Source organism: Schistocerca serialis, chromosome 1 (genome assembly GCF_023864345.2).
Source record: "Schistocerca serialis cubense isolate TAMUIC-IGC-003099 chromosome 1, iqSchSeri2.2, whole genome shotgun sequence".
Taxonomy (NCBI): Eukaryota; Metazoa; Arthropoda; class Insecta; order Orthoptera; family Acrididae; genus Schistocerca; species Schistocerca serialis.
The window spans coordinates 712,793,970-712,808,957 of NC_064638.1; the positions used below are offsets into that span (position 1 = coordinate 712,793,970).

At 41.6% G+C, this 14,988-nt stretch overlaps 1 protein-coding gene across 1 annotated transcript in view; it reads left to right on the forward strand.

Moving 5' to 3' along the window:
- Nucleotides 1–1,637: 1,637 nt before the first annotated feature.
- The window catches only part of LOC126458110 (odorant receptor Or2-like), a 142,604-nt gene continuing 129,253 nt past the window's right edge, over nt 1,638–14,988 (forward strand). The window contains exon 1 of the mRNA XM_050094943.1: nt 1,638–1,718. Coding sequence (XP_049950900.1) covers nt 1,667–1,718 — 52 coding nt within the window. The 5' untranslated portion in view covers nt 1,638–1,666. The remainder of the gene's footprint in view (nt 1,719–14,988) is intronic.

Here is a 14,988-nt window from a genome sequence, read left to right on the forward strand (position 1 = left end):
TTTAGCTTCAGATACTTTTCGGTCAGTTTGTGATGTTTTTTCTTTCTTATAATTATTCCATCAAAATTTATTGAACTTAAAACATATATCTTAAGCTGCATATTTTTGTTTTGTTCTATTTTTCTTTTCGTTATGGACCATATACCTTTTTATTTAATTTTGTCAAAATTTGTAGATAATATTTTCTTTAACTTAACTGAAGCTTAATTTTATTGCTCTGATTTCCATGTAGTGTTAATATCTAATGCGAGTTAGTATCACGTATGGTTTCGCCTCAGCTTAGTTTTACTGTTTAACCCTGTAGTGAATATTTCGGTATCCTGTATTTACTGTCAAGCTCCCGCCTTCACACGTTTTTCGCTCCACCTGCGTAAAGTTTCAAGTTCAGTTTGAGATGTCGCTCTACCTAATACGTTATTCTTATTACGTTGGTATTGATGTGCAAAGAATTACCGCGTTAACCCATTTTGAGTCTCAAGTGTCTGCTGCTTATAATATAACGGCAGTGTTTGACGTCATATACGGTCCCATCAACTCAGCCTGCTATCTTCCACGGGGATAAAAGGCGGTCGGGGGCAATGGGCGCACCACCCGCCCCTCCAAGCACCTAGGCCAAGAAAGGCCAATAGCCCAGTCACAGCCTTGCATCACAGACTTTAATTTACATTTTATGACATCATATCCACATTACCGAAGAGTATAAGAATACTGGATGTACCAGGCTGGTCAGTTCTCCCTCCAGATTATATCCATGATGCCAAATAAATCGCGCCAAGTAAAATGTATAGTTCTGTCCATACATTTTGCTCATATGAATGTTCTTGTTCAATATGTGTGTAAAAGGACACTCTTGGTTTGGCAGAATCTCTACGTATACCACTACAAGCAGTGCCACGCATTGGATACGGAGTTACATCAAGGAAGAGGAAAACCGTTCTATTGCGCATTAACGGCAATTTGAATTCTTCCTCTTTTGACATTTCAGAAGTGTTTTAACACACGAAACTCGGCTACCTTTCTAGCACAAAAACTTGCTGAACAATTCATGCAATTTTTAATCGATGCAGGGTACGCTATAGACAGCCTGAGGAAGAGAAACAAAAGACAGTATTCGTTTTAAGTAGGAAGCTCTTGTTTTACCGCACGAAAGAAGAATTACGCGGTGGAAAGAGCTGAAAGGAGAAACTGTGAACAAATCTCCGTGTCTTCAAAGTAATAAACCAAAAACATCTTTCGGTGCGGAACTGCATAAATTAATCCGCAGCAACAGATTTCATGGTATGGTAAATAAAAAATTTTCTCTTTAATTACAAGCAGAGCAAAACTGACCACAGGCAAAATGTTTTTCTTTCTCCTTCGAGTTAAAACAGAATTATTTATTTCCAGAGAACGAGACGGAATAAAAGATTCCCGTTACAGTTTCCGGCAAAAATGCGTTGGAAGTAGCAGATGGTATTCTGGAAACTGGTGTCGTTTGTAAAACCCTCATTAAAAACAATCAGGCATTGGAGAAAATGAATGAGTGTTGAGTTCAGTACATCACTTGGAGCGAGCATCGGCCTCATGATTTAAGCACGGTAAACTTTACTTTAAAAGAATAGTGCGGCCATAAAACTGGAAACCGTTAGACATCTGGATTCAGTCTACGAGAGTGAAATCTGCCGAAATGGTGGCTATCGGATCACGTACAAAGCCGATACTTGTGCAAGGGAGCAAATGTAAGATTTCTAGACGATTTTTGGCATGTGTAAGGTATTAGTGAATAATTCTTCCACCGTTTACAAGCAACATTTTCGTAATCGATAGTGCTCTTTGTGTGTTCCATTTTTAAATTTGATACCCCTTCCGACTATGCAAGCATTTCAGCTTTGTGGTGTCAGTTCCAAATTCAGTGATAAATGCATGCATATCGTAAATATGTAGTTAGTGTGTGAACTTTTCAGTAATTAATACTGTGGCCTTCAAGGTGTTTGCCCTGTGGAAATATTTTTTTTGTGGTTTTACGAGTCCTCCTCCTTAGCTGTGTGGCCAGCCTCTACGAGCCTCGCACGGAAGACGTGGTTTTTGATCTCCGCTATTTAAAAAGATTTTCCGTTGAGTGTAGGATTGAAGCAGGTTACACTCAGCGTGTTGATGAGCACTGTGGAACTGCTTGAAGGAGAAGTGACCTCGATTCAAAAGCTGAAATTTACTACCGAGGGAGCGGAGTGTTCATCATATAGAGGTACGAACTGGCGTCCATTGAAGCTTAGGCAGAGGATAACACCACAGACGGTGAGCGCTCTTGGTCCAGCGGGCCTGACTACGTGTTTATTTTTCTATTTTGTACAAATGAGCCCAGTTAGGAGTCCACAAAATTTATAGAAATGCTGTGATCATGTTTACTTCGTTATATTGCTGTGGGCTTGTTTCCTCGGAAAGTCTGGAAATTTGTCGTAAGGTCTTATGGGACCAAACTGCTGAGGTCATCGGTCCATAAGCTTACGCACTACTTAATCTAACTTAAACTAACTTACGCTACGAACAACACACACACACACACACACACACACACACACACACACACACACACACATGCCAGAGGGAGGACTCGAACCTCCGACGGGGGAAGCCGCGCGGACCGCGACAAGGCGCCTGAGACCGCGCGGCTACCCCGCGCCGCTTGTTTCCTCGCTTCTGATCAAGTGTTCTCCTTCGGTTATCCATCATCCTAAACTTGTCATTGCTCAACATTAGATCGAAAAATTTCCCTATGCTGATAATATCAGTCCATGTTCTTCTTTACTCCGCTTTTCATGAGATTCTGATATTCTTGTAACTATGGTTAATCCCATTGATACTGGCGTAAAAATTTAATGTGCTTCTTCTAATGTCACTATGACTATTTGTGTACTGTTTGATTTCGTGATTGCTTCTTAGCCTGAGAAAATCGTCTATGGTTATTGGTTCGAGGACTTTTCATATTATTTTACCTTCTCTGATTTGACCCATTAGAAATGTTTTGTGAAAGCCTGCGACTGTGAAAATATTGGGATTGTTTATAAATAACTTTTCTGCTACCAATGACAATTAATTTTATTTTTATTTGACATGACATGTTTCAAGAAATGATTCCCATATTGAAGTGCGTTTTTCTCTGCCTACTATTCCATTTTCTGGTAATGTTTTCGACACGTGAGGTTCTGCGTTGTTCTATTGACTTTATTGAAATATGTAAAATTTCTCGTTTTTCTTTTATATACTGCAGTGAAGTCAACAGAACAATGCAGAACTTCACACATTAAGGAAGAAGTCGAATAGTACAAAGAGAAAAACGCTCTCGAATATTGGAATCATTTTTCGAAACATGTCGTATAGAACATAAATAAAAACAAAATCTTGACTGGTAGCAGAAAAGCTCTCTGTATACAAACCCATTTACCTTCGCTGTTTTCATAGTTTTTGGCATCCATTTTCCTGGTCAGAATGAATATTTCAGGAGCATGGAGACAATCTGGTAATGATAGAGAGTTTTGGAGTGCATTTCTTTTTGAAGGTATTTTGGCTGAAACGATACGCTATTTTCATTTTAATCTACCCAATTTCATTACCATTTATTATATGTAGTGATATTATTATTATTATTATTATTATTATTGTGTAACGAAATTAAATATGGACTGAGTATGTCGATTACTTACGCTACAACTTCACGCATTATACATCTGGAAATGTGTTCCAGTTTTATATTGAGAGCACTAATACACAAGCATAAATAAAACGGATTTCCTTTGTATCATTGTAAAGGGAAAACAGTGATCTGAAGACAAGAATATAATGCCGGAATAATGTATACGTATTTCAATGTTGGCACGGTGGAGGAGTTTATAGAGGTCAGTCTACAACTCCGAAGATTCTCAATTCGATTCCCTATGGGACATCTGTTATCTTCTTTTCACCTATATTCAGGCCTGTGGAATAAAGTTCTCGGGATACCAAAGTACACTAAAAAGAAAAGCTTAGGCTGCTGCAAATGCGAGACTTAAATTCAGATTTGATGTTCCAGCGCCAGCCTAATCCTTAATTCACGAGATGATTTTCTGTAACGTGTACTATGGGTGCTTTCTCTAGTATGTCTACGTATAAATCTAGATTTAAGAGGTAAATCAATCGATAATTTTGATTTAACTTACATAACATTTATTTTTCCTATTGTCTAAGATTTGTGGTAATACTCCTTGTTGATTTTATCAAAGTGAATAAAGCTGGCAGCGTTTTATTTCTTATCGCACAGAATCACACACTTTTCTGCGGTTTTTAAGTACTGCATATAATTAAACTGTTAGAGAACAGTATTTTATACTCTTAAAAACATCAGTCTCTCTTTAACAAGTGAATTTTCAAAGAAAACTAAGTTCCAGGATTTAAACTAGCACACAAAAATTTCACTCGATAGGTTCAAGAAAGAAGCCTGCAAAATTGAGATTTAGTGTTTGGATCCACATTTTTCTGTAGCACTGCTCAGAACATATTTGATTTTAACGAACACTTGAAGTATTTTGTTGGAGGAACAGAAAGGTCCCCATCACCTTTCTGAAGTTCTTCCTCTGAATGGTTTTCTTGTTCGCTAGCAGAATTATGATCACTAGCTATTGCAAAATCGTCGTCTTTTTCGTCCATTTCTTGATCTATATTACTGAAATCTTCCTCCAGCCACCGACTAAAAATTTCATCAAACTTAGGAGTGTTAAAGCTGACACATTCCTCCAACACTTTTTGTACTATACTGGAGAAAACAACTACGTAATTCACGAGGCGCGTTCTAAGGAAACCAATACATGTAAACAACAAACGAAGAAGGTGATAATGCAGCCGACAATAAAACGTTGTAATGTCAGCAATTTAAGAACGGTGGGGGGTTGGGGTACAGAAGTATTCTGCCTGAGTTGACTCTGCAGAGGGAGTTTGAAAATTCTCGCACGGTCTGAGAGATCACATCCCGTGAATTATGAACAGATGCTCTGATCGTGTTGCAACGTAAGACGCGATACAAGCAGGTTTTTAATGATTTAACACCAACGTTCCAAAGATGCGAATCGCTGTTTAATTAAAGAATAGGCTACACCGTGCAAACCATATAGCCAGTGCATCCATTTCAACAGTCGCAATATCAAAAGAGGGCGAGGGTGTACTTTATGCTCACCTCTTGAAAATAATGTGATCTGGTGATGTACTTTATATTTCGACATTTTGAAAAAAATATTTATTGTTATACCAGATTCCGTTATTGCCTTTAATTTTTCGGTAAAATGTAAGCCAAAAACTTAATTCTTAGTAGTGAGTGTGACTTTTCAAGTTCAGAGCGCTTCTTACACAGCTATAACCCTTTAAAAACTATGTCCCCTCCCACTGGCAGTATACGTTATAGAAAACGCATTGGTACTGCTAAGGTTAATTCAAGCATGAATGTAGTTACACATCAGACGCCATTCCATTTACAGTCAGTACAGATATGTTGAATGCTGTATCTATACACACATCATAACGGTGTATTAAAAGTCCACAATTAAAAGTCTACAAGATGTGCAAGTCTGCAACCTCTACTTCTCTGGGTCGGGATACTGCTCCAAAAACACGCAAGAAGTTAAGGTTCACGTCCCGTTGACGATGAGATAGTTAACGAAGGAGCAGATGTTCGGATAGACTGGCAAGTGGAAGGATATCTTCTGTATTCGTTTCAAAGGAGCTACTCCAACGATTTAAGGGGAGCACGGAAAACCAAATGCATTTGAACCTCGCTTCTGCTGAATGAAAATCCACTGGCTTAACCATAGCGTCACCGTATAGCGCTCATGCTATTCTGCTTGTTTGTTTTTATTTTACCTATGTACTGGCCAATTAGGATCAGATATGATTTGAGTTCCTGTTCTTTCTGTGTTGCTTCTTACATTTTCAGTAGTCCTTCAGCCTTTCTCCATGTTGTCTTTCCATTTGCTCTGTCTATGTTTTTCCCGTATTGTTATGCCTTCTGCATTGAAAGCCATCTAAATTTAGTATTTTTATGCTTAAAAAAGTTTCTCTCTGTTAATTCGGATTCTTTAATATTGTTTCTTTCCGGATCCTTTTTCTTTCTGTTGTCCATACTACTGTCGATTTATTTTTTCAGAAGTACAGGAGTACTTGCTTCGTTAGCCTATTTCCATTCATTAAGTAGAGGTGTCCAAAGAACATTAATCTTCGCTTTGCCATTGCCTCTTATATGTTGTTTATATTTTCTAAGATTGCCTTCTTACTCGTCATTTTCCTACCTTCTGTAGGGTACATTTCAGCCATTATTTTTCAAGTCCTCTATTCTGTCCAGTTAATAGTTTATCGTTAAGCATTCACATCATATAAATATTTTGCTCTTACCACTATGGTATAGTATATCAATTTCTTTTAAATATGTATATCTTCTTGTAGATTTTTTTGTAAAACCTTATGCTCTTTTCATTTTATTAATTTTTTCTTTTCGATTCTGCTAAACAGGGTGTTTCAACTGTCCCAACGATGGGTTTTAGGGAAACCACAATGCTTTCAAAAACCATGTGTGAGGTTTTCATATTCTCGTGCTCGCTACTTACAAACTATTAGTCCTACAGAAAAAATAAACAGAACCTTTTTGTAGGAAATTTAATTGTATTAGGATGTGTTTTCACTGGACGCCACGGTTTTCGAGTTATTAAAGAAAAACGTTTTTGAGGGTTACCTTTGTACATATTGCTTGAATAATTCGAGAACTATGGTCTCTAGCGAAAACGTATTCAAGTACAAAATTAAACTACATTAAATTTACTACAAAAAGGTTTTGTTCACATTTTCTGGAGGACTAATAGTTTGTGCGCAGCGAGCAAGAGAATATGGAGATCTTGCATGTTGTACATGAGCGCACTGTTGGTTGTATAAAACCTGTCGGAAGGGGCAGTTGAATCACCATGTATACTTTCACCAAATTATTCAAGTTTACTGATGAGCTCTGTTTTTCCTAATCGTGTTTGTATTATTTTGGTGCAGTTTCATGTTTGTCACGAATTTTATTTTAATAGCTGAAATTTTGATTCCAATTCTATGCGCCTTTTTTCCAGAAGATTTATTTCACTAACTGTATCTCACAAAGTTTCTGAAAATATTGCATAATCACTTGCAAAAGCAAAGTAGTTTACCTTATGTTGTGGTAACAGAACTCGCAGCCCACTGAGAGGTGGGAGGCGAGCTGTCTACGAAATACTGTTGCAGGATAACATCTTGGATATTCGAGAATCCAGTCGGATGTTCGCGTCGTTCTCACACGATATTTTAATAGCGTGCCTCGCTGTCGAGTGTTCCGTCTGTGGTCCGCGCCCGCCAGACTCGGCTTCAGTGGACCCCACCAGTCGCTGGTGTTCCGACTGCCGTCCGCGCCCGTTTAGGACGTCCTCAACGGTTCTGGTCTTCATCTGAGGTGCGTCAGACCCGTTCTGAGATGTTGGGTACTCTGTCTCATGACTGTTACTATGATTTCCAATGTAGCCGCGTCTGGCGGGACCGCAGACGGAACACACGGCGCGGCGCGGACCGATTATGGAGCGCCTAGCACGAAACAGAAGTGGAAAACATAGTAACAGTCATGAGACAGAGTACCCAACATCTCAGAACGGGTCTGACGCACCTCAGATGACGACCACAACCCTTGAGGACGGCCAAAACGGGCGCGGACAGCAGTCGGAACATCCGGGAGTGGAGGGGTCCATTGAAGGCGAGTCTGGCGGGCGCGGACCACAGACAGAACATTCGACTCGGGGCGGACCGATTAGGGAACGCCCAGCTCCTTCCAGGCATGAATACTGGACTCGATCGATCCAAGGACCAGTCTCAGGTGGAACCTGAAGAAGACAGCGAGGCACGTTGTTGAAATATCGTACGAGAACGACGCGAATATCCGGTTGGATTCCCGAATATTCAAGATGTCAAAAGACCGCCGGGAAAGCATGAAAAATTACACTGTTGCAAGATGCTGGAATATTTCTCCTACAAGATACTACAGGATTCCAGTCCACCACAGTGGTGAGCTATATTTTCACGTGTCGTGGCACAATGATGTAATGCCTTGGTCACGTATTTGACCACAGGCAGAGCCCTACCACAACAAATCTGGACAGAATAGCTATAAATATTCGACTACAGCCGACGCCCTGTCGTTCTCCAAGCCAGCTGTCCGTCCTGTGTGGGCCAAGCAGTTAGAAATTCATCTAGCAGTGTCATCAGTTGACCACTGGTCTGGAAACCGCTACCAGACCTGTTAGTTCTTGGTATCGAATTGGTGACGTGGGTTTGATTCCTGTGCACCCATGTGTCTGATCAGCTGCTGGGTGCGGCTGGCAGTCCAATGAACACCTGCTACCTGCCACCCGATGAACGTCTGACAAAAACCTTGCATTTGCAAGGCCGCACCAGCTGCTGCTATTTTGCTGGTACAGCATTCAGGTGCCCTGCGTACTCACATTGCCATGAGACAAGCATGCTGCCGACTGTTGTGCTGAGGTAGAAACTGCTGCCTGGGAGGGTACGGAAAGCATCGGGAAGCCAACGCCAAACTTTGTATGGACGACTATCGGAATAAAGGGTGTTGTTGCTAACTGAGGTCTTCTGATTCTGCACTTGCCGTGATATCGGTGGAACTTTGCCCAGTGTCCAGCTCACACCATCCTGAAGCAGAAACGACCATCCTGGCATTTAATAGTGTCTGTTTTCCCGACAACGTAAGAACTGATATTAGGAGAAAGCCAGTTAGAACGAGCGACGTCATGGGACGCCAATCAGAGCAGCATTTCAGTGTGGTGAGTGGAAACAAACTGTTTTTTCATTGTAGGTGCTCGACAATATCTAATCCTGTGGACTGAGGGGTTCGGTGGAATGTTCGGCTGGTGCAAGTTGACTCAGTGATTTGAGTGAATTTAGGGGGCACGCTAAGTAAACGGTGGTGGTTTGCGCCCATTCACGTGTGGGCAGTGCAACTTGTTATGGCACACTGCTCCATGCTCCCAGTCTTCAGCAATGATTTGGGTATGCCTGGACTAGGCGCTCACGCATAAAGATTAAAAGTGTCTGTAGTAAAAAATGTAACAGTATTTTTCCTTTTGTAGTAGGCACAAACTTTGCAATAAACGAGCCGCAGGTATGGAGGGTTACCACTGCACTGGCGGTTCAGAACTTCCTGAATCAAATGTCACAAATAAGGACAGACAGCAGGGGTTTGTGTAAGCAGTTAGATGCATCAGTGGAAGACAGATCCTCGCCCAGTATGTCAGCACCGATCCTAGATGCTAGTACCGCTACCATAGTTTCTCCTTTTCCAAGCAAAGCAGGGATGGATCTGTTAGCATTTAAAGACACCCTGTTAACAGCCTCAGCGCTCAGATGCTGGTCAGAGAAACAGTTGTTGCATGTGGCTAAATTACGTTTGGTGGAAGAAGCGAAAACATTTGTTTCAAGAACAGTTATGGAATGCTCAGACACTTAAAGTTCTGAAGATAGGCTTGTTACAGAGATATAGGAGGAGAATAGTTGTTCATATTACCAGGAGCGTGTCACAAAAACAGGGCTAGTCCGCAGAGAGTTTCGTGAACAGGATCTGAAGGCTTAATATCAATAAGTACGAACTGGTGCAAAGTGATGACATTAATAAAGCCCTACTGCAAGGGGCAGAACAGAGAATTTTGGACGCCTTTTTTCAGGGGTTGCCTCCCGACGTATCGAGGAAAAAATGGGCAAAATTTCCTAAAAACTTAGATGGAGCCACAAGAACGGCAACAGCATTGGAGAAAATACAAGCAGTGGCTCAAGTCCACGAGAAAAGGAGGGCTTTTCCGTCGATGTCAAGCAGTACCATTGTGGGTAGTCAGGATACATATGGTGGAATGCAGTCAACTACAATGTAGGTAATGTGGAAGAGTAATAATCGAGAACGAGGCTGAAGGCGTGGTAGAAAGGCATGCGTTAGGAATAGCAACTTACCGTAGAGGACAGGGAAGCCTCCATGGCCGCTGAGCGGCGCTCTCAGAAAGACTTTAGCACATCTAATACGTGTGCAAAAACGGAATTTAGCTTAACTAGTTTTTATTGGATATTGGCAAGTTTGGACCTTATGGGGTAGAGTATGTTAAGTTCAGTACGGTATAAGTCATCATGGAAAGCGTAAAGGAGAACTCGATATGACAGTGGGGAAACTGATGTCAGTGCCCCACTGCCTCACGGTTTGTCTCTCTGGAAAGGGGAGTCAATTAACCTGTATGCAATGCCACTAAAGGTTAAGTTGCGCAATGAAGTACCGCAAGGTATGAGAAAACTAGTATGGGCGAAAGCAGGAATCGATATGCCAATAAATTGTTATGTGTGATTGAGCCATTGAAGAAGAATGATTGGTTGGATAAACCACGGTGTTTCGTATGCAGGGGTGTGGCACACATACAGCAGACAGACGATGACACCGTAATGATCATCGTAATAGAGAACTTGTCTAAAGGATTTCTGGTCGCCATTTTGGAGATTTTGGGGCAGAATAATACTGATGTGATTAATTCGGACTCCAAGCATAACCATCCTGTCAATTTCAATGTATTACAGAAAAAAGTAAAACACTTGGAAGGAATGGAAAAATTAGCAATGGAGGCGTTGATATTAGAGTTTGAGCACCTGTTGAACCCTCGTGGGTTTTTGCCAGCAGTCCTGGTGACACAGCACAGAATCTCAATTCGGAATGAACCACCAGGGTATCATAAACCATACCGCATAAATATGGCTTACGACCTGTGATAGAAGGGTTTATTAATCAACAGTCACATAATGGTATTACAGAGGCGTGTACCAGTCCTTTGGGATCCCAGTAGTGATTATCCCAAAAATGAGTATGGATGGCGCAAAAGCATACAGGATTTGTTGTGATCACAGATTCCTCCGTAGCTGATTATCTGATACTAACGAAAATTTTGGGCAATTTGGAGCAGTGCAGATTTTTTTTCCACGATGGATCTGTGGAGTGGCTATCATTAGTTAGAAGTAGCATTGGAGGACTGGCCGAAAATGGCATTAAGGTTCGTTCAGGACGTTACCAAAATTGTGTATGCCATTTGAATAAAGAATGTGCCAAACACATTTCAACATTTGTTAGACAGAGTTTCTGAGGATAAAAACCTAGGCTGTGCAGGGTACATCTGTATGATATAATTGTCTTTGCAAAACTTATGGAGGAACATAGGCTACAGCTGAGGGAGGTGTTTTAGCCTTTTCAGGTGGTGAACCTAGTTTGCAGTAGAGAGAAGTATCACTTAACGCTACAGGAAGTATAATGTTTAGGACATGTGATTAGTTGTGGTGCAGTCCCGACGGATCCTAGATTAGTAAGGGCTGTACGAGATTTTCTGCCAACTTGTACAGAGAAGGAGTTACAGTCTTTTCAGGGTTTGGCAAAAAATTATATAAAATTCGTTCCGAAATTTGCAGAAATAGCATAACCTCTGATTCATTTATTGAAAAAAGAAATAAAGTATCATTCGACATCAGAGTGTGGGTACACATTTGGTAAATTGAAAAATTTATTGACAACTGGTCCTGTCATATGATGCAAGCAGACATGCACTTGGCTGTATATTGAGTTAAGAACTACGTGGAGTAGTGCACTCAGTGTATTATGCCTTATGTCAGTTGAATTAAGCAGAAAGAAGTTACTCTACGCTGGGGAAGGAAACCCTGAGCCTCATATATAGTGTAAAATGTTTCCAATATTACTTGTATGGTAGGAAATTCAATGTAACGGATCATGCAGCATTATAGTGGCTGTTTGGGGTGAAAGAGCCATCAAGCATATTTCCTCACTGGGCACTGAGGCTTATCGTGTTCGATTTTGTGGTAATACATGGAACCGACAAGAACCATGGGATTGTAGATGGCCTCAGTAGAAGGGTTTGTGTATTGAAAAAAGTGCAGCAGAAAGCACAAGCAGCTTGCGATAACTGTAAGAAATATGCAACACAACCACAGTTCATTGTACAAAACGAAGTATTATGTAAGAAACAATACCAGGACCTCTTGCTGTGATTCCAGCCAATCTGCGGGAGGAAATATTGAGCCAATGACATGATCACATGTTAGTGGCCAGGGGGTTGATGAACCGTGGAATGGCAATTGGCCAAAAAATGCTAGTGGAGAACATATATGCAGGATGTGGAACAATATGTGAAAAACTGTGTACCATTCACATAGTGGGCTGAAGTGAGCCATTAGTATACTCCATTGCCAAGGTTGCCAGAGGATAGTAATCCATTAGAATCGAGTGGTATGGACATATTACGTTCTTCTCGGCAAACGCCGGCAGGAAATCGTATGTAATGCAACAATAGATGAAATTTGTACGCTATAGGGGAACGGTGGATAGCCCAAATCATCAAGCTGACATAGTGGCCAAGCCCATAGCATATAATTGTTTGTTGAAGTTCGGTGGTCCAGAGATGTTGATAATAGATCAGGGCACCAGTTTCGTGTCAGAGTTACTGAAGCAACTTTGTCATATTTTTATTTATTTTTAAGTTTAAGAGAAGTGGGTTACATCCATAAGTGAATGGGAGAACAGAGAGAGTTCATCACGTGATAGAGAAAATGGTAAGTCATTGTGTAAATACTGATCATAACGATTGGGCTGGGCTCTCAACATTTGTTGTCACAGCATATACTTTTAAGGTTCACGAAAGCATGGGCCTGTCTTCTTGCTAGGTAGTATATGACTGGAAAATGTCATCAAGACTTGAGGTATTGAAGTCTAGGGTAGGGAAGAACGGTGAATCTGCATGGAATTTTGCAAAAGCTTCACAGAAGGTATGGAATCAAGTGAAAAAGCAAATATAAAGGCCCTGGAACGTCAGGAACCGAAACGGGTGATAGAATGTTAGGCTACCTGAATACCAAATGGTACAATGGGAGATGTTAATGACCCTGCACAAAAGAATTTTTCACTCGTTATCAACGACAATATCAAGTGAACGAGGTGACCTCACCAGTGAACGTCAAACTACAACCTCCAACTCGTGCAACAGGCATCCAAACTGTGCGTTTCCACCACTTTTGGGACACGCCAGACTCTTTACCGCTGTTGCCTGCGTCAGTTCCAAAAACGGGTGGAGGGAGTAGGAAGGAGAAGGTTACACAGCAAGTAAAGCAGACTACGACTGCACAATATACACACGCATTGCCTAATGTGTTAATACCTAGGGATGAGCAGATGTAAAGAGGAATAACAGAGTATTAAAATTTTTCGGATTTTATTAAGTGTATTCTTTTAAGAAGTGTTTAATTTAGTAACATGTTTTATTTGTATGTATATCTATTTTGCTTGAGAGTATACAACAGTCCTTGAGAGTATAGGTGGCTGCACCACTGCGTGGATGCAAATTGACTGTCAGATGGTGTCGACGGATGATTTCGACGCTGCAGTGTGTGGATGAGTTTTGTTCTTGTGGTATGTTAACAGATCATTGGAAGATATCACGTGGGTTGTTAATTTGAATTAATTCTTCTGTTTTGTTACTGTAGTAAGTTGGTGATTTCTTTTGTTTTGCAATGAACTTCAGATGAATGGGGTGGTGTTTGTTTATTTTATTGTGCATATGGTGTAACCAGAGTACAGCGATGAGCATTTTATAGCTGCAAGTTCAGAGGAAACGTTGGTAGAGAGAGTAACTCACAGCTTGCACGAGGTGTAGCATTAGAGAAATTGTGGTTGTCTGGTGTCCGACGATTTTTGCACATGGCTCTTCCACGGTAATCCAGACTGTTTCGAGGGCAACAGGTGTGGGGACATTCTTCCAAAATAGAAAGACAATGTGCACTCGGTATCAGAATGGAATTTTCACTCTGCAGCGGAGTGTGCGCTGATATGAAACTTCCTGGCAGGTTAAAACTGTGCCGGACCGAGACTTGAATTCTGGACCTTTGCCTTTCGCGGGCAAGTGCTCTACCACCTGAGCTACCCAAGCACGACTCACGACCCGTCCTCACACCTTCAATTCTGCCAGTACCTCGTCTCCTAACTTCCAAACTTCACAGAAGCTCTTCTACGAACCTTGCAGAACTAGCACTCCTGGAAGAAAGGATATTGTGGAGACATGGCTTAGCCACAGCCTCTGGGAGGTCCCGACTTTAATCTGCCAGGAAGTTTCATTTCAGCGCACACTCCGCTGCAGAGTGAAAATTTCGTTCTGGAAACATGATTCAGGCTGTGGCTAAGCCAAGTCTCCGATATATCCTTTCTTCCAGGAGCGCTAGTTCTGCAAGGTTCACAGAAGAGCTTCTGTGAAGTTTGGAAGGTAGGAGATGAGGTGCTGGCAGAACTGAAGCTGCGAGGACGGGTCGTGAGTCTGCTTGGATAGCTCAGATGGTAGAGCACTTTCCCTCAAAAGGCAAAGGTCCCGAGTTTTAATCTGCCAGGAAGTTTCATATTTGCACTTGGTATGTCTGCTGGGGGCCCTCATATGATATGTGGAGAAGGCCTTGCCTGAGGCTATGGAGCATGCTAGGTACAGTTGTCTGCAAGTTGCGACTCACGTCGGAACCAACGCCGCCTATAGCACAGGTTCCTAGACCATCTTCAGTTCATACAGGCGGCTAGGGGAAGTTGTGAAGGGCGCTGGTCTCGCGGGGTGCAAGTAGTGTTGTTACCAGAGTTGATTGGGTTCCTTTGGTTTGGAGCCGAGTGTGCGGTCCCAGCCAAAGTGATTGTCTTGGCTGTAGATCTCTGGACCTGTTTTATCGGGTGGGGAATTGTAGGACTCCTCTTGATAGATCAGTAGTGCACTACACAAAGTAAGCAGCTACTGGGGTGGCAGAGTACTTGTACAGTGCACATGAGGGTTTATTGGGCTGTGTAGTAGTTTGAGGTACTCTGATGAACACTCGCCAGACGATACGCAGATAACGAAAACAGATCACGCTCAGAGGAGACAC